The sequence below is a fragment of the Colobus angolensis genome, unplaced genomic scaffold (genome assembly GCF_000951035.1).
Source record: "Colobus angolensis palliatus isolate OR3802 unplaced genomic scaffold, Cang.pa_1.0 Scaffold241, whole genome shotgun sequence".
In the NCBI taxonomy this organism is placed as follows: Eukaryota; Metazoa; Chordata; class Mammalia; order Primates; family Cercopithecidae; genus Colobus; species Colobus angolensis.
Window position 1 is genome coordinate 1,654,586 of NW_012115611.1, and position 21,014 is coordinate 1,675,599.

Sequence of the window (21,014 nt, forward strand, 5' to 3'; positions counted from 1 at the left end):
TACCCTGGAACTTAAAGTATAATTAAAAAAAAGAAAGAGAACAGAAGACAAATGGGTGAATCTAAAGCCAAAATGTCATATAAACTATAAATTCAATATCTATATTTAGGAATAAATTGGAAAACTCCTAAATAGCACATATAATTTGAGAGAGGCATTAGAATTAAAGCAATCTTAGCTCCCTGTGTTATTTAGGAGGCAGTTAAAAAAAACTGGTAGATTGTGTATTTTGTTAAGTATAATGCATGTGAATCCAAATTTGTAGCCCAAAGAGTCTTTGGATCATTAGAAAATGTAATAAATTTTAGAAATATTTCTGGGTATAATGTAAATTCATAAGAAACATAAGAAATATTTCGGGATATGACATGAATATCCAAAATTTAAGTTGCTATACAATAAATATAAACAGAATAATGACAATAATAAGTTTTAAAGAGTTATTAGGTATTAAAGTAACATAAATATAAGACACCTAGGCCTAAAAAATGTGAAATGTATGTAGAAATATATTAAACTTTATGGACAGTAATTAAAGAAGAGCTAAGTAAATAGAAATATAGGCCATGTATAAGACAAATAACTCAATATAATAAAGATGTTAATTCTTTCCCAAATAATATGTCAATTTTATTTTTATGTGGGAAAACAAGACCAAGGTAAGCTAAGATGGTACCAAGGAGAAAAATGAACCAAAACATGTTGTGTGACTAGTGCCAAGATTCAATTAAAAAGCTATGAAAATTAAGTTGGTGTTATATTGGCTTATAGAAAGAAAAACAGAGACCAGAGAACTTTTAATCTGATCTGCACATCTATAAACCTGCTATATATGAGATGATTTTGCACATTTATGGGTGAAAGAACAGACTAAATACATTGTACTGATAAAATTGGTTATCCATGAAAGGGGGAAAATGAAACTTAAATATCTTCACATATGATATGTAAAATCTGTTCCTGCTGAATTAACCTGGAGGAAAAACAATATCATTTAAAAAAGATAACACAGGAGAAGATTTTTATTACCTTGGAATAGAAAATAATTTCTTATATAAGACATAAAAATCATGGTCTATTAAAAGAAAACTTAAATATTCTACCACATTTAAATAAGAACCTCTATTCATCAAACATCATAAAAGAGAGTGAAAAGATAGAATCACAAATCAGTGGATGATTTTTTAAAAAGATATAAATGGCAAATAGCATCCAGAATATATAAAGAACTCTCGCAAATAAATGCAAAAACAAACAATACAATGGGAAAACAGACAATAGTTATGCAAGCATTTCCAACAAAATGGAAGTAGCAACACCCAATAAATTTATGAAAATATAACAAATTTCATTAGTAATAATAAACATGTTAATTAAAACAATAAAAAATTTGATTTCATACTTGATTAGTTGGCAAAATATGGAGAACTAAGGTAATTACTAGGTAATTTAGTATATCTGCCTAGAAGAACAATTTATCTCAAACAGTTGAACATTCTCATTCTTTATGACCTAGCACCAGGAAGCAAGCACAAGAATGCTCATGTTGTTCACAAAAGCAAAAAAAATCACAAAAGCAAAAAAAAAAAGAGGAACTGTCCAAATGTTTATATACAACAAGGTGGATTTTTAAAATTCTGGTATTTTTATTAGTTAAAATGAATAAGCTATGCTAGATGCATCAATATGAATAAACCTTAAAACTTAAAATATACATAGTGTGAGTCTCTTCTTTTTAAAGTTTAAAAAGAAACAAAGGAAACATAATAATCGTTAAGAGATACATATAAGCAATAAGAGAAAATCAAGGTGATAATTAAAATTCAGTTCAGGTCAATATATCTGGGGAGAACAATGGGGGATAGGATTGGACAAAGATGCATGGGAGGCATTCAGACTTGTTTTGTTTTCTAATCTGTATACTTTATGTGTGCTTATTTTATGAATATTATTTTTAAACTATACATTAATGGTATGAACTCATATATATAATTCTTCACATTAATAAAAATGGTGAAAGCAACTGTTTAGCTAATGGGATTAATATATTTTTATTTTTTGATAATTGTCTTTGATTATATAAATTTTTATATGAAATGCTAGAGGAATTTATTCATTTGAAGACTTTTTTCAAATAAATAGCAACTAATATTTATTACACATATACACAAAAATAGCTTTAATAGTATATGTCTTCACCAAAAATAAATGCTGATAATTAATTTTTTAATGAAATCTAATATTTGACACCTTCTTCAAAAAGTACCTCAATTAGAACATTTGTCAACATCATATAAGAATTCATGCTGATTGAACAGAATAGCTAGCAGAACAAGCACAAAACCAGTCTCTAATGTATATCAGGAATTAATGTTGTTTAGCCCCCTCCTTCCTAAATGTGTCTACTTTTTTCCCCCTTCTTCAATGCCAGTAGTCACTACTACACATATACTTTATTTCTCTATCAGTAACTAGTCAGTATTTGCTTGGATGCTTCTCTTTGTATAACTACAGCAATGTTGACCCTGGTAGAGAAAGCTGTATCTTACAAGAATGCAGAGCTCAACATGGGTAATGAGAAAAGCACCTCATCTAAATGTGTCTGAAAGAGCTTCATAATGAGAGTCAAACAAACCTGAACAACCAAGTCTGAAAAATCAAGGAAATTGAGTAGAGGTTAGCTCAATCTCCCCGCTCTATACGCCCATCCGGGTATCAGTACAGGAGTCTAGTCAAAACTGATGCCATGATGTAAAATCCTCCTGGTATTTCTTAAAATGTCCAGCTCCTGGCAGGGATTCCACATCTCTTTAGAACTGGCTATCTAGCTGATAAAAGTCAGTCATTTAATTGATTTTTTAATTGAGCACTTATTTGCAAAACAATATAGAAAATAAATGAGAATAAACCCTAGCATGTCCTCTGTAAGGCCTACCATCTAGCAGAAGAGACAGGCATTGTAACTATTACATGAAAGGCCGACTGGACTAAGCATTGCTTTTTAAGGTGGTAGCTAAGGAATGGGAATATGAATTTTAATTTGGGGACCTGATAGGTTGAATAGATCCCATCATGGGTAAATGTGTGAGTGTGTGTGGGTGTGGGCGTGGTGGGGGCAGGGAGAGAGAGAGGCAGAGAGTGGTGTTGAAAAGCAGAAAGAATTCCACGCAGAGTCAAATTAGGGAGGTATGGAAACCCATATAATGTTCTGTGCACAGTAAATAGAACAGGCCGAAGCCAGGCTTATAGAGTCAGGATGTGGGGGGAGATGGAGCAAGAAGCCAAGCTTGTCCATAAAAGCCCAGTTCCAGGGTCAACAAAAAGGCCCTACAAGTATGGTACACATGCCAATAAGTGAAATCCTTTCAATCTGCTTTACTCAGACTCTACTCTTGCCTAAAGATGACACTTTTCAGAAATTATACAACCTACGCTGTCAGGACTGATTCAGGCTTAACTCTGAGAAATAGGTTCCATTACATCTATATAACTGTTTGTCCTTCACAGACCAAAGGAAGCCTTGAACAAGGAACTTTCCACATTTCCACAAAATATTGTATCTATCCTTCTATTGAACTCTGTCATGATTACAACATATGTCATTAAAATCAACCTTCTACCAGGCACCAAATACAAATAAGACTTCACCTTCTGCTGCTAATGTGATAATTATTTTATTCTCCATGCCCATAATAGTTAACTTTATAGTTCTTTAATTCTGAATTCAAACTAGCAGATTTGGTTATAACTGTCTAACTTTAAATGTCATAATAACCCTCTTATTTATTTTTTTAATTATTATATTCTTTTTGTCAGTTTCTGTATGATTTGGGTTTTTGTTTTCTTGCTGATCTGTGAAGTTGGGGTAATCTTAAAAGATTCAGGTATATTCCTCCCATATTTAAAACAATGTCAGAGAGAAAGACATTATTTATTTTTTTATTTGCAAATGTGGAGTACCCTGGAGCAGGAATAGTTGACAAATAAATGACCAACTTAAAAGATTAGGTTTTGCAGCGTCTTGCAATTTTTCACTTTATGCCCTCCAAACCATTACCTTGAAATTCAGTTGTTCTCTCTATGCCTTACTGATTGCTGAAGTCTTTAAGTGGCCTTAATGTCAAATCTAAGGTGCTAAATTTTACAACAAGATCAATTTCCACAACATTTTTACTGCCAAACACATTTTTTAAAGGATGCATTAAATTTGAGTCTGTCTAAAGCATGATGGCTAACAGGTTCTTTCAGAAGAAAATAAGTAGTGTGCTTGTGTGAATATTTATCTGACAGTAGCTTACAATACTAGATTATTACAAATGGCAGGGACCTAGCACTACCAGTGAGGTGACACAGAAGAATTTATCATCAGAAGTAGGTAGCTATATAGAATATTGGTATTAGTGTACCTACATTCTTCTAAAAAATTATGAGGATCCAAGCTCATTTATCATTTAGCAAGACACTCACCTGCCTGGTGCCTTCATCATCTAGCCTTCTGAAGCTCTGCTGAAAATGAGATGTTTGTTTTCCTTTAATGGCATTCGGTTGTTGCAGTGAGCAATTTGGCAATATGCTGCATCACTTACGTATCTTTAAAAGGACGGGAGGAGCTTGAAGTCAAAAATAAGTATATGCAAACTGCCATCTCTGAGAACTGATAGAGTAAATTTGACATGATTTTATGTAATGTTTCGTCCCACCTCTGTGTCATGCAGCCCCTATGAGAAAAGGAAATAAATGGCCTTGGGTAATTTAACCAACTTAAAATTCCAGGGACTTTTTTTTTTGTCACCATTGCAGAAATATGTTCCTTGTAAATTTGATTCTGATATCTGTCATGAGACCCAAATACAGTAGGTGGTATACATTAGACTGTGAGTTGGCAAACTATGACCCATGGGCTAAATCCAGCCTTGCCACCTGTTTTCATAAATAAAGTTTAACTGGAAAATAATCACTCTACTCATTTGCATATTGTGTATGGCCACTTTTGTGCCACAATGGCAGAGTTGAGTAGTCATGATAGAGACTGCATTGCCTACAGAGCTTAAAACATTTATTATCTGGCCCTTTATTTACAGGCAAATATTGTTGACCCCTGCACTGGACCTCCAGTCTTACATACCCTCTAAATGTTCTTGTTCCGATCTGGCTAAAAGAACCAAAGGAACAGAAAGAAAATTAGGAAGCCAGAGGACCTAGAAATGCCTAGAAAATACATTAGAAAAAAGATAATTACACACTTCCTATAGTGTGTCTTTTAAATGCCTTCCTGGGAGTGGAAATTGAAAATTCAGTGGAGGATTTATGGAAAAGGAAGAGAATGTTTCTTAGTAATCAGAAAGTTCTGTTTTTTTTTTTTTTCTTTTTTTCCCTCTCCCTTACCCACATTGCTTCCCTCCTTTAACTCGGCTGAGTTTATATTCCCAGGGGGTTACAGCACATGCAAACCCACACTGCTCCCCTGAGGAGCTGCAGTAGCTCTGCAAACAAAGAAGTAATTTCCGACAAATAATAAAAACACAAACTACTTAAAAAAAAAAAAAAAACTATTATGCAACTGGAGCAAGGGCTAAAATTGCCTTTGACAGATGGGTACCTCTAAAAAAATGGTGTAAAAAAACCACTGTGTTTCAGTGATAGTATGTTTAAAACATCTCTTTAGAAAATAGTTCAAGCATTTGGCTAAAAAATCTGTAGTCATTACATGATTACCTTACATTATTTTACTTATAGTAAAAATACAGACATTACTTTTCTAAATCTTTCTAAAAAATCTTATGAAGATTGTTTTTTCATAAAAATTATCTAAAATGTTTAATAGTCTAAGCTTTTATCATTATGTAGATGAATTAAAAATGATTTATAGTAAAAAGAAATATGATAATATTGAATAGTATTCCATTTTTAGATTATCTAAAATGTCTTATGTAATGACAAAAATTGTGGAATTATTTCCAGAGCATGGTCCAATTAATTTACTATATGTTCCATAGTGTTTCCTATAGTTCCCTCTTTTCTGTTCCATTCTTATTTAGGTCATTACATAACTTCCAAAGATACTTCCCGTCTCTGCTTGTCTACCTGCTCCGGTCCCTGCTGCCCTGCACAGCCACATTAATCTTCATGAAGTACAGTTTCTTAGGTGTCTCAGAAACATTGAACAACCCCCCACTAATAACCAACTTAATTATTAAGTTTTCTTCTAGGCAATTCTTTTTCACAATTCATTGTACTACTTTTCCCCTAACTTATTTTTCAAGCTTTTTCTCCCGAAAAGACCTTGTTTTTATATGTTCACTTATAGTCCAGGTAGATTGACCAAGTGGTTCCTTCAAGTATTGTACTTATTTCTTTTCCTTTGATATTATCTGTAGCTGACTGTCTAAATGACACTTTTGTTGGTTTCCCAGGGATAGCCGAGCAGCATGAACTAGAGCTAGACGGCTGATTTTGAACTTGCTGTTCTGCTGCTGGTTGCCCGGATGATGTTGGTTGAATTATTCAATTTCTCTGGATGTAAGCTTTCATATCTAGGGCAGGAATAATACTTATATGGGTGCCAAGAAAATAACTTGGATCTATGTGTATACAGCACTTAGACAAGCACCCGCCATGTGTTAAACGCTACATTGTTACAGCTTAGAGGCTATGAGCACCACTTTTCCAATCAAACTTAGGAACACTGGCTCTGTCACTTACTGGCTAGGCAACTTTGAACATATTACTTAACCTCGTCAAATCTGTTTGTAAAATGAGCATAATACCAATAAAACTATGGTTACTGCAAAATTAAGTGCTAAAGGTAAAGACCTTTGCCTAGTGTGTAGATCATAGTAACTACTTAATTATATTAGTTGCTTCTATTATAATTTTCATTATTCCCATTGTTTGTGTTGCTACTATTAATATTCTAGACTTCTAAAGAACTTGACTATATATCTAACTGCCCTAGTCTTTTCTATCCTGATTACCATAAAGTTGAAGACTATTAGTTGCTTCCCCTCCACCAAATTCCCACGTACTTACTATATCAAACAGAAAGCAGTATACCTACTTAGTTCTTCAGGCTTTCTGAGTAGAAGCAAGGCTAACAAAAAACCTTACAGATATATTTAGTTTAATGGGATTTCCAGCTGCTACTACTTCACACCCACGTTATGAGGTAAGTCAGGAAAATATCAGCATATATCTAACAATGAAGTCTGGAGTTCACCCTCAGAAATTATATTCTGCCCTGTATCTGTGAGCTTTGTTTTTCTCCAGCTATCTTACCTGTTTCCTTTTTAAAGCCAGGGACTCTGCCTTTTACCTCTTTACAGGCTGTTAGCTTTGAAGACCGACCTATCTGGCTCTGTTATCAGGCCTATGCCTGATATATGTATCTAATTATTAGACCCTAAAACTCCTTAATGAAAAAAACAAGAATTATGCCTCTTAACTTTTATTATTGTGATATTAAATACATAAAGTCCTAACATATAATAGACATCTAATAAAGGTGACCACCTTTTTATCCTTCATTGCCTCTGCCTGTGGAAATTAGCATAATACAGAATGGGGAGTCTATAAACATTAAATTTAGTCAAATAGCTCAGTATCCTTTAACGTACTAACATCTTAAAGTTGCTGCTAACTATGTCTACTATTTAATTTAGGACTTTTGTCTCTTGTTCATCTATTTAAAAGATTTTTTTTGTCAAAATCTTATTTGAAAATGAAACCGGCCGGGCGCTGTGGCTCAAGCCTGTAATCCCAGCACTTTGGGAGGCCGAGACGGGTGGATCACGAGGTCAGGAGATCGAGACCATCCTGGCTAACACAGTGAAACCCCGTCTCTACTAAAAAAAATACAAAAAATTAGCCGGGCGAGGTGGCGGGCGCCTGTAGTCCCAGCTACTTGGGAGGCTGAGGCGAGAGAATGGCGTAAACCCGGGAGGCGGAGCTTGCAGTGAGCTGAGATCCGGCCACTGCACTCCAGCCTGGGCGACAGAGCGAGACTCCGTTTCAAAAAAAAAAAAAAAAAGAAAATGAAACCATTAGTTAAGAGTAAGTTCATCTTTATCTTCTCATAATATTTATCTCAGAACATTATATATCTTTATCTTCTCATAGTATTATATATTTATATATGTAAAAATTTGAAATGTTAACCTTTAGGTAACAGGAAGAGATTGATGTTTTTAAACAAAGAAGTGATAAGATAAATTTAGCATTTTAGGAAAATAAATCTGATTTAATATTTGAGACAAAACAAAGAAAGAATCAAATTAAAATCTTTAGATTTTTTTCAGGCTCAACTAAGTCGAAGTAGGCAAATCAGGAGGAATTCTAAATTGGAATTGTTTGATGAAATCAGGTTCGGATGCATGAGTATAAGAAGAGAGGTACTCCGAATGGAAGAGTACACACAAAATTGAAGACTGTGGAACAGATACGACAATAGAGAGATTCAAGATTTAAGATAGTTGTGGAGATGAAAGCTGAAATTGTGGTGTTATAATAGCCCTGTAAAAACTTATAATAGAAAAAATACAAAATATAGCTGGAGGAAAATTGTTAATTTGGGAGCCAATTTTAATAGAGGAGATTGCATTCTGGAAGGGAGAGGATTTGGTAGATTTATTTTAGGGGTAATATCTGCTGCCTAAGTGACATATGAAACAATCATATTCTGCTGTCTAGATCTTAAGTGTATATTTTACGTAAAAGAAAATCTCAGACAAAATCTAGATAGGAAATGATTTATATTTTTGCTTCATTATATTTACAGATCTATATGTATAATTCTGTTCTGTACCAGATACATTGCTTAAAACATTTTAATGTATTTGGAATATAAAACAGGCACATTTTCTAAAGATCTGGTTTCAAACATATAAGGGATCAGTTCCTGCTTAATGAGTAAGGAGCTACTTTTTAACTGACTAAATCCCCAGAAATATCTCCTAAAATCTTTTCCTGCCTCCAAGTGTGTTTTCTGTCTTACAGTAAACTATACTCCTGTCTGCACAACTATAACTTCTTACTTTTGGGTGAAGTCTTAGAAAGAAGTGACATGGAGGGAAGAATATTCTTACATGATTTCTATCAATCCTGTTTCCAAGAAGAAACCACTCTGATAAATAAAGGAAAACTAGGGTCCTTCATTTTGTTTATGCTGCTGACAAACATTTGCTTCCTTAGGAGTGTCATTAACTAAAAAATAAAAGGCAGAGGATGTGGCAGGGATTGTGTGCAGCTTCTAGAAGGCCATTAGGTTTCTGAGGAGGAAAGATAAGAGGAGAAATTTGGGCCACAGAAACTTCGTGCGTATATGTACTTGGTATAAGGGCTCAAACATTCTCATATGTCATGTTCTCAGCCTACTCCCTGTAATTTTAGAAAACCCTGAACCTCAGATCCACACGGGTGCCAGATGACTGACGTGGAAGGCCCATGATTCAGTGCATTTGTGCCTTTTCTTCTCTCCTTGTAATATCCATTGGAAAAAGAGTTGTAGGGAAAGTCAGCAAATCTATGATTGGCATTGCCAGTCGTGTGACTTTAGTTAGTTACTCTCCTAACTTTAATTTCTCCAACATTAAATTAAAATAGTGAACTCAAAATGACGTTTTTTTTTTTTTTAACATTCAAAATGCATGAAGTCTTTTGCATTCAGGAGATTCTACATAAATGCTGCAGAGAGGTAGTGAGGTCCATTAGATTATGTTCAACCCTCTTTACAGATGTGGGACACACTGAAAGACTAAGAAAGAGACAGTGAGAAAGTTCAACATCTTGACAGGCAAAGTACAGGGATTTTTGAAGTCACAAATGCAGCAGCACTGTGATCACACGAGGTTCTGGTGCAGTGCAACCATCTGGCTTAGACATCTGCTTCAAGGACTTCAATAGGGAATCCTCCTAATCTCTAATTTAGTTGACTTAATTTGTCTAGTTGGGAACACCTGTAGTGCTGAATTTCTAAAATTCACCAGTATGGAAGTGTTGCAATATTCATAGTCAGTACGGCTCAGGCACCAACAAATTGAATAGGAGGTCTGACAACAACGGGTGCTCTGTACCTGCGCAGAAGGGCAAAATATATTGGCTGTGGGCACCAGTTACCATTTAGGTTGGTTATTTATTATTCTGCAAAGGTATATATTGTAGCTATATTATTTAATCCAAAAATATTGCAATATAAATTACAACATGGGCTAAATTACAACAAAGGGCATCAGCTTTTATTTTCAAGTAGTTTACAACATCCAGTACTGCTGCACAAAAGGAAGAAAGTGAGAACATTAGAAGCAAAATATCTCTTGTTCTCTTTGATACACAATCTCTGTGATTCTTAACATGTGAGGTTTTCTCCCCCTATACCAAGAATAGAAAAAAGTAGGAAAGGTTTCAGGCTTATTTGTAGATGTTGAGAAGAAGAAAGAAAAGATCACTTGAAATAACAAATTACTCATCCCCCAGCAACCTGCACCTTCTATCTGGCACTCACACCAGTTGTATCTGCACATCTCCAACTCTGTTAGTATCCATGAAAGTGTAAAATAAAAACCCACTTTATATAGATGTTTGTAAGTCAGAGATATTGCTGAAGAATGAATGTCAACATTTGAAGAAAGATGAAAAAATAAAAAGCCATCAGTATATTCTCTATTTGGTTTCTAAGCAATGCAGCCTATTGTCTATTTGGTTTCTAAGAAATACGACGCAGAAGGAAAAAACAAGGGTCCTTTCCGTGTCCTTCCTCTACCAAATTGACCCACAACATGGTTTCATATAAAGGAAACATGTGATTTTCCATCTTCTACAATGAAGACAAGTAGTCTTAACTCAAATCTTGAGATTATTACAAGTTATTGCAAAGAACATCTGCAGCTTCCCTAGTAAAAGCCTTTGGATCATAAGGTATCATAGAAAATAATCACAAATATCTGTTTCTGATAGAAGGATTTAGCAGCCTCTATTTTCCACTAAATAGGGAATCCATAACAGAAAAGGTCCAAAATGTAGAAAAGATCTCAATCCTAATTAACCATTCCTATAAAGCTTTCTGCAAAGCCGGTGACAATCTTACTAAGTAGGCAAGTGGTATTGACATTTTCCTTGCCAGAAAATTATAAGGGTGGTGTTGTCAAAACACAGTGATGAATGTTTTTCAGCCAACAAAATCTAAAGTGAATTTTAGGATTCTTAGGTATGATTTGTAACTCAATATAGGGTGTTAATTTTTCCGTGGGAGTATAATTGTCAAAACTGTAATGAACTCAGAAGGAAAAAATGATTTAAAATTATTAATTTGTACCCAGCATAGCTTTTTAGGAATATACCTATAGAAATAAATCAAGGTTCAACTCACTTTCATTTTTAATCCTTAGGCCATGTGTATGATCAAAAGATAGAAAATAATATAGCCTAAAATATACAAATAATGTTGCAAAAAAATGGTAGAACTCCTTGAGGCTGAGATGGCAGTTTGTCATTTTTGCCACTGCTGTCCTCCCTGTGTCTACAGCAGAAATTGCATAAAGATCATGGCATTTTTTACTCCAACAGAGCCTAGAGGAAACTTTAAAATACTTTATGATATAATACTTTACAGCAGCTAGAAGCCATCTCAAAATGGCACAGAGAGAAACCTATTTTCATGCTTGTAAGTGTTACAAAAGACATTAGTCATCATGTTAATTATAAAGTACAGGTTTGAATATAATTCTGAGTATTGCAGCCAATAGAAGAATCTGCATTTGTTCTAAAATGACTTAAAATTAGAAGAAGGATGGCTTATTCAAATTTCAACTGCAGAAGAAGAATATGTACAATTTTAAAAGGTGACATCTTACATAACTATTGGAAATAAATGTAATATTTTAACAGTATTTACATACCTCTGCCTTTTTCTTTTCTATGAATAGTTGAACCATAATAGTATTATGTCCATCCTATAATTTCACAATACATTTCATTAACCTTGCATGTTTCAGTTATTTTAAATATTAGTTACATTTCAAGAAACAAAACTCTGTAATGCATCCTGGTAAATTAGTCTCTAATAAATGGGGACTAGAGCATGAAACTCAAACAAGAATGTTTAATGGAATACAAATATCCAGTCTAAAAACGCTAATAAAAATCTGCCTTCTTTAGGTAAAGGCTCTTGGCTATTACACAAAAAACCACACGTGGCTCCCCTCAAAATGCATTACAGACCAGGCTCATAATCTTTCCTTGCACAAAAATGGCACAAGAATTGATTTCAATTATCATTTAATACCTATTTCCCTCTCCTGTCAAAAAATGTTCCATACACATGAAACTGAGGGTTGGCAGCCTGAACTCATTTATGGAACTTTTAAAGACTATTGATTTACCATTGAATTTTCTAGTTCTCTCATTGTTACTGGAAGGATGCCTCAGAGTCTGAATTAGATGATAGGAAAGGCTGGAATGCTGATAGGCTTACTCAAGGCTGATGAAAAGAGAAACCTCTCAAAAATTTGTCAAAATGCATTTTATAAATTAGGTTAGCATGATTGATTATAGAGTCAAAATTTCTCATGTCGTGCTGAACTGAATTTTAATTATATCTCTTCTTGCTTTGTTGTGCCCCGATACACCTCCTTGATGTCTGGGTGTTAACCCTTAGAGAAAATATGAAATAATTTAAAAATAAATTAAACATATGTCTTTAGAAACTAGGAACTGTTTTGTATACCTGAAGTCTTTGTTTTTGTTTTTGATCTGCTTTTTAAAGCTATACACCAAGATATGAGTTACAAGGGAGTGCTTATATAAGCAGATTTGTATGTTGTCAGTATGTTTCCATAGGGTGAAATGTTCTGACAGACACCTCCAGAAGCTGTGTGCTTTTACATGCACATAACAGTAACCTTTGTTACTGTTACACTATATAACCTTTGTTAAAAGGACAGCATTTCCACAAGGAATAGCATACGTATTAACAGCACTAACTTGGTTCTAGCTAAGCAGAGAACAGACTTTTAGTACCAGAAGGAAACTAAGGTTACACAGTTTTTTCTTTAAACACTCTCTCCCTGTTCTGTCCCCCATAGAGATGTGTATTTTCCTATAAATGTTGCCATTATTTTCCTCTTCAGGGTGGGATGCAAAGTTTATGGGGCCTCAAAACTATATAATTTTGCATCCCCTGTTTAAGAAATAACCTGTTTTATTATAAGTGAAGTTAAAACCTCAGCCTTGAGGGTATATGTAACTCTTCTCTACTTTTCTCTCCATTATTTCCCTGTTACCTTAAAGAAATTCTATTTCACCAAATTGTTCTTCCAGATTCTTTAGACTTGCTTTGAAAGTTTCCTTTTCTTGTCTTTGCTCTTACCATCCCTTCTGTATGGAGTTTTCTCCTTCTTCTCTCTGCTTCTAAATGTTATAACTATTATCCTGGTCTCCTTGCAGTTGTTTTTCTTACCCTCTTAGAGGTTTTCCAAAACAGCCATATAGCCATCAGTGATAATTCCCTTTACTGGAGCAGGCATATTTTCTATTTGGTACTTATTATATGCTGTATTCTACTGTCATAATATATATGTTTATATATGTATTAGCCTGCATATGTATAAACTTTTCCCCTAAATATCATAAGTAGGTTCAATTCAAAGCACTTTACTTAGTACTGAAAAGATAAAGCAAATTTAAGAAACACTGCCTTTAGGATGTATAAAATCTTGTAAGTGAGATAAGATAATAGCAAATGACTTCTAATAGAGGGAGAGTAAGATAAGAGCCCTATATAGCAAATGCATATATGTTAATTGTTGGACTAATACTGTTTCTCCCCCTAGATGGCATACTTTTTAGAGTACAGTTTCTCTTTAACTAGAGTTTTTATATTTTCAGCACTTAGTTTCTGAGGTATTGAGTTCTCTGTAGTTGGAGGTATTCATGTAGGTATAAATACTGGGAGATGTCCTAAGTACTGCTGAGAGGACTAAAACACTGGCTAGTGGTCTAGATGGAAGTATGAAGTACAACTGATCTGTGTGAAACGGTGTGAGTTCTCTGCGAGACAGTACTCTACAGGATACTTTATGGTTCTTTACCAAGAGGAAACACAATGCATCAGGTAGAGAGGTGGTAGAAACAGAAAAGTGGATGTAATTCTCAGTTCCAAGCTTCAGTTTCTTTACCTACTAAAACAGTAAAATCGAAAACTAGTTGCTAGTATTATCCTGAGATTAAGTGAGTTAATATACAGTGACTGGAACCTAGGAGGTATTCAAAAGTTTTAGTTTTAATTTATTCTCTTTTAGCACTGGTAGAGCTGATAATGCTTAATATTTTGTCCTATGGAAGCTTTTGTTGAAATATTATTTTTGATTCAGTAAATCTACTTCAATCATGAAGATGGATCTACAAAATATAAATGTACCGTCTTAGCAGAAGGTCAATGAAAAAAAGCTTTAAAATATTGAAAGTCTGGGTTACGATGTGTAACACACTAAAATTCAAAAAACTTTTAAGACTCAGCTAACACTAATGATGGTTTTAAACAGCATTCTCAATTACAGTAAGCTGTTTCTTGTCAGGCCAGCTGCCAGGAGTGGATTTGATTACCTAAATACATTCTATGTGGTCAGAAATTTAACACTGAAAACCCAGCAGGGGAGAAAGAAGTCTGAAGAGTGAATTGACTCATAGTGTGATTTACAATAAAAGGAAGCTTTTCTAAGAAATTTTATCTGAAAGTTAAGAACTCCTTTGAGATTTTCACCATCAACTCAGCATGGTGCTATTATTTTGTTATTGAAACACTTAAACTTTTGTTTTTCTTACCCCTTGCAGAGGAATCAATAGTCTAAAATTAGAGCAGAGAGTAGCAGCTCTTGAGTGCTAATCCGGGTTGGGCACTAAGGATTTCAAAGATTGCAGCCAGCAGCCTATCAGCCACGTATTAAACCTTACTCATTAAATTGCTTTTAGAAACAAAAATAATGAAAATATAATACAAGACAGGTTTTCATAAAATATGCTATAAACAGTTTTTCAAAAATATATCTATATACTTTTTGCTATTATCAATAGTATGTTCTCCTAGATATATTTTGGGATGTCTGCCAAGCTCATAATACTTTTTCCTCTCTAAAAATTAGTGTCTCTCCATGTTGGGGCTGGGTCCCCAGTAACTATGTTTATATTGTGCAAACTTCTCCCCTCCCCTTCCCTTGCCATTGGTGACTGATTAGTGGTAGATCCCAGACCTAATTTCAATTGACTTCTTCCCTATAGTTAGAGGTGACTGACTAGTGCTAGACACCTGACAGCCCTGGCTGAATGCCATTTTCCCACCGAGGATATGGAACAGAATGGACAGGCTAGTATCTGTTGGTGACTAGAGCTGAACAGAAAAACATGGCAGCCCTGGGTGGAGGTATTTTACCACATGTAAGTCACATTGTCAGAGGAGCCAAGAAAAAAAAAAATCCAGTATGTAGATAAAATGGAATGGAAACACATGCAGAGAAAACAGAGATGAGATAAAAAGAGAGATTCCTTATAGTTTTCTAATTCCCTTTTTATTTTTATTTATTTATTTATTTATTGAGACAGACATTCTGTCGCCCAGGTTGGAGTGCAGTGGCACGATCTCGGCTCGCTGCAAGCTCTGCCTCCCGAGTTTAAGCAATTCTCCTGCCTCTGCCTCCTGAGTAGCTGGGACTATAGGTGCATGCCACCATGCCCGGCTAACTTTTTGTATTTTTAGTAGAGACAGGGTTTCACCATGTTAGCCAGGATGGTCTCGATCTCCTGACTTCATGATCCACCTGTCTCGGCCTCCCAAAGTACTGGGATTACAGGCGTGAGCCACCGCGCCCAGTTGGTACAGACCTTTCTCAAGCCCAGATGGAATTCCTGGCATTCCTATGGCAGGATTTTATGAACTTATATTCATATGACACTTCCCCCAAAGCCAGCTTTTTAAAACTTTCACTAAATGAAGTTGAAAGTGCGTCTGCTTTTTGCAATCAATAATGCCTGATTCACAAAAAATAGATTGTAAGTATCTATGACTTCAAAGGGTCCATAACTTATCACAAACAAAAATTAAAGAATATTATATATGATAAAATTTTATGTAATAGTTACCGTTTATTGAATACCAACAACATTCTAGGTATTTACACATGCTTATAAGTGCTTATGAATATTTATTTTTTATCTTCAATAGAGTCTTGAGAGGCTGAAACAATTATTCCCATTAGATAGAGGAGAAATCCAAACCTCAAAGTGTTTATAAAATTACACAGGTAGGGCCGGGCGCGGTGGCTCAAGCCTGTAATCCCAGCACTTTGGGAGGCCAAGGCGGGCGGATCACAAGGTCAGGAGATCGAGACCATCCTGGCTAACACGGTGAAACCCCGTCTCTACTAAAAAATACAAAAAAACTAGCCGGGCGAGGTGGCGGGCGCTTGTAGTCCCAGCTGCTGGGGAGGCTGAGGCAGGAGAATGGTGTGAACCCGGGAGGCGGAGCTTGCAGTGAGCTGCCCCATATGTGACAGTAACTGTATTTGACGAGTTTATGTTTAATGAGCAATAATTTATATAAGACGTTGAACAGGACAGCACGCTTATGGACAGTTGCGTGAAATAAATACCTAGATCAGGAGGTGGACATGCTGGAGAGGTTAAAGGCAAACTAAATCTTTTTCATAGTACAATGATCTGGCTTGCATCAGTTAAATTTAACATTTACAGAAGACTTCTTATTGTTACACTGTTAGTAAATTTTCCCTTTTCACAAGTTTCACAATCTAGTCTGAGAAATGAACACAAGGACTACAATGTAATTAGTGGAATACTGACAATCAGAACTAAAGGTTAAAAGATGTTTAGATACATAAGATGACCAAAAGATATAGTAGATAGGAAAGGAGGGGGATGCTTGGAAACACTGAATTTCATCTGTTCATTGTATACTTTTTTGAATTTTTTATGCCAATCCCATCTTTAACATGGTGAAAGAAACAGTCAGGATATATAAATGAAAGACCAGCCACACGGTCTTACAATATTCCCAAAGTGTATAATATAATCATATTATATTTGTCAAATATTTCTGAGTTTTATGCTAGTCTTTATCAAGTTCCAGAAATCTCTGAATACATGGCAATTCACCTTTTGTTTATAATTATTTCTCATTTGAAATCTGATCAAACTTCCTAAGGATAAGAAAGCCTCGGGATAGTTTGGTTCTTAAAATACAAGCTCTTTAACTAGCACTAACAGTGATGATACCTGTAAAACAACCTTTTCTCAAAATGCTCTCATTTAAATGCACTGCTTAAATTCTGTTGCAAATGACATTCGTTTCTGTAACAAACATTACCTGCTATATTCACGGTATATGAACGGTTTGAGATGTAGCTTGTTAACTAACCAATTTAACTCATCCTTACAACTGATTTCTTGAGAGTACTTACATATTCTTCATAAGCTTCATGGGCTGGAGGAGGAGGCGCCCTGTATCCTGGCACTGTTGGTGCCCCCCGGGCTCGAGGGGTAGGGACACCTCTTGCTACAGGTGGCACTGGAAGGGCTCCACGGGTTACAGTACTTCCTCGAGGGGTGAGAACACCTCGTCCAGGTGGTGGGGGAGGAGGAATGGCACCCCCACGGCCCCTAAGAGAAACAAGTCATGTATAGATGAGAAACAGGTGATGCGAGAAAAGAGCCTATCACAGAAAAAGCTTTCCTCTCACAGCCTCCATACAATGAAAGGAATACAAATTTCTCTCTCTCTCTCTCTCTCTTTTTGTGTGTGTGTGTTTAATAGAAATTATGTAAGATAAAAAGTGTGTTGATATCTATAGAAGACAATAATTGTAAATACTGACTATGATTAGTTCTTGTAAAAATCATGTAAAATACTTTGTTATTGTCTTTTACATAACTAAAAACCCAAAGCAAAGAAAGAAGCAAACAAACAAAAACCCACTCTGAATATAACCCCATTAAATTCCAAATTCTCCAAGAAGACACAAATCAGAGCATTGTCTGATATATGACTCACTGGACCATCTCTGAAACTGAGCAGCTAGATGTCTACATCTCCTCTATGCTGGGGATTATAGACAGTGATGGACAATGCTGTCATTCACCAAAAAAAAAAAAAAAAAAAAAAAAAAAAAAAGTTGTCTGCACTTAAATAAAATGTGGAAGTCTAACCATAGTGATATCATTTTATTACAGGAGCTTAAGTTTGAGGTCACTTGAAATCACAACTCTTTGTCACTGATTTATCATCATGCATGTAACCCCCTGAGCTGGTGCTGTTCCTGACAGAACATATTTTCTTATGGTAACTACGGTGTTAGAGGAATATTTTAGTATCTGTAATAAAAATAATAGACTGAATACTTTGTATTGCAGTTCTTGATACAAAATTAGCTTGCAATAAAAGTGTAAGATCAAATGGTTGTAGCCAATTTTTATGGTATTTTGAAGCTTTTAGAAAGGTTGAGTGTTTGTCTGAAGTCTTTGGGCAAAAGCACAGTTATTTCACTTTTTATTATGTCTGAAAGGTTGGCCTCTAGATAGCACTGCTTTCACTGGGAACACTAAAGCTTTGGAAAAAAAAATGATGATCATTGGGATGTCAACAATCACAGTATTTGGCTGTAGCCACATATGGGGACATAGGTTATGCTGTCTGCTATGAATAGCAGTCAGATTGCTCTTTCTTGCTTAAAATAAAAGTGAGCTTTTATGAGTGAAGAATACCAATGCAGGAAAAGCCTTTAAAATTTTTAAATAGCTTATAGAGCTGATGAATAGAGAAATGATCAAAGAACTTATTGTGAGTCTAATGTATGAAGAATACTCTCCTAGATTGGGAGAGGGTGAAACACAAAGATCCAGAGGCCCAGTGCTGGCTTCAAGTACAACGTGGCTGAGAATACAGTATTCTGTATTATCATGATAATATATAAAGGGATGTAAAAACCAGTTTTGCCTTCACTGCTCCTCCAAGCACATTTCTGTTTCCTCATAAGCAAGATGAGCATATGTCCAGGTTTTAGAACTGTTGTCCTAGCTTCCTGTTCAGTTTAGCATTTTAACACTCTCAAAAGTATCCATGTGTGGACAATAAATTATATGGTCACCCTACTGTAAACTATATGCACAAGTCTTCACTATACCATTGAATAGTCATGGGTAAGTATTATAATTACCCAGGCTTGAGGTAGATATATTTTTCTAATGAGTAAAATGCAGATTTCTAAATTTTTAGTACTTCCTTCTGTTCTAATGTTATATGATGCTCATCATATCAAATCTAATTTTCCATTTTCTTCCTTCATCAACTGACTACCAGACACAGCCCTAGCAAACCTGTCTCCTGAACCTGACTCATTACCTCTTATCCACTATGTTCTTTCCCTGGAATATTAACCTCCTTGTTCTCTCCTCCAACTTAATTCACATCACTTTTTTTTTTAGGATACTGCCCCTGGCTAAAACCACACCACAGTATCCTTTCCTTTATTTGTCTGACTTCCTCTACATTTCTGAACTGAATGTTATCAGTCTAGTTCTTGCTTTCACCCCTCTATTGAAAGTGCTCTTGGCTGAGATCACCAGTAGCCTACTGATTTCCAAATCCACTAGATTTCTTTACAGTTTCCATGCCACAGCATATTTCTACTATTTTTAAGATTGTGGACCATTATCTGGAAAATGTTTCTTCGGACTTTTATGACTCTGCTTTTCTCTACTTTTCCTCATTCCTCCTTCTTACTCCTTATCCTCTTTCACTGGCTTCTATTCCTGGACCCACTTTGGAATCTGGATGTACCCAATTTCTATCCTTGATCTCATGGTTGTACCCTGCAATCTCTACCTCTGATGATGACTATAATCTCTTTCTTCCTAACACAATGCCATATCTTGGCTTGTCTTCCTTATATCAGAAGTTTCTTAACTTGCCTGCATGTTAAAGTTACTTGAGAATCTTTTGAAAATTCCAAATTCCAGGCCATATCCTAGGCCAATTAAACCATAATCTCTGGAGACAGGGAGCTCCCAGCGATTCCAAAATACAGGCCAATTTGGGAACCACTGCCTTAAATGAATACTCTAATGTAAGCATCTTGACAAGCCTGTCATGTGGGCAGTTCTAAACTATTTTAAACATAAGTTGAGATATTAAGGCATGGAGGGTACAAGTTACCTGCCCAAGGTCACACCAGCCATCCACAGAGCTCAGATTATTTACAGGAATAATTATATTCTTCATTTAATTTGATCCTTCACCTACTCTTAATGATATCATCAATTTCTCATCAATCTAGACAACAAACATTTATCTTTCTCTTGGGGAACCCTTCTTATCCAACATCTAATTGGCATTAATTCATATAAATGTTAATCTCTAATCTGGCCCTATCCCTGTCTATTACAAATGCTGCTCATTTTTATCTGCCTTGGATGATGGACTCATTTTCTCATTGGCTCCCTTGCTATAAGATGGTTTCTCTGTCTCTGTCTCTCTTTCTCAATTGCTGTAACTCTTCTGCATCATCTACAGTGATAACTGAGTATCTTTCATATAAATAAATATGATTACTCTCCTCTTTAAAAAAACTCTATTAGTTCTATGTACTAGTTCTCAATGTGGTAAACAAAAGCCTTCAAAATTTATCCCTAATGTTTCATTTTCCAGTGACTGTACTCACTGCAACATGTAGTGGTGATATGTGTTAGAGATGTCATATATTTTCATTCATCAATTATGCAAAATAAATTATTATTACAATATATAGATGTAATGCTTTATTCTCTGTTGCACATTATTATTGGAAAATTAAAGTTATAGATAGGATTATTGAAATGTAAATTGTTTTAATTAAATATATTTTCAACAAATTATATAATTTAAAAATATTCTAGACATCATCTTTTTGAATATAAGTGTAATTAAATAACTTCATAAAGTAATAATTTCATGGCTTAATTCAAATTAGCAACCATTAACTCAT

At 35.0% G+C, this 21,014-nt stretch overlaps 1 protein-coding gene across 2 annotated transcripts in view; it reads right to left on the reverse strand.

Annotated features, from left to right (window-relative positions):
• The window catches only part of KHDRBS2 (KH domain containing, RNA binding, signal transduction associated 2), a 613,407-nt gene that overhangs the window by 189,780 nt on the left and 402,613 nt on the right, over window positions 1-21,014 (reverse strand). For both annotated transcript variants that reach the window (XM_011945628.1, XM_011945629.1), the window contains exon 6: window positions 17,457-17,655. In XM_011945628.1, coding sequence (XP_011801018.1) covers window positions 17,457-17,655 — 199 coding nt within the window. The remainder of the gene's footprint in view (window positions 1-17,456; window positions 17,656-21,014) is intronic.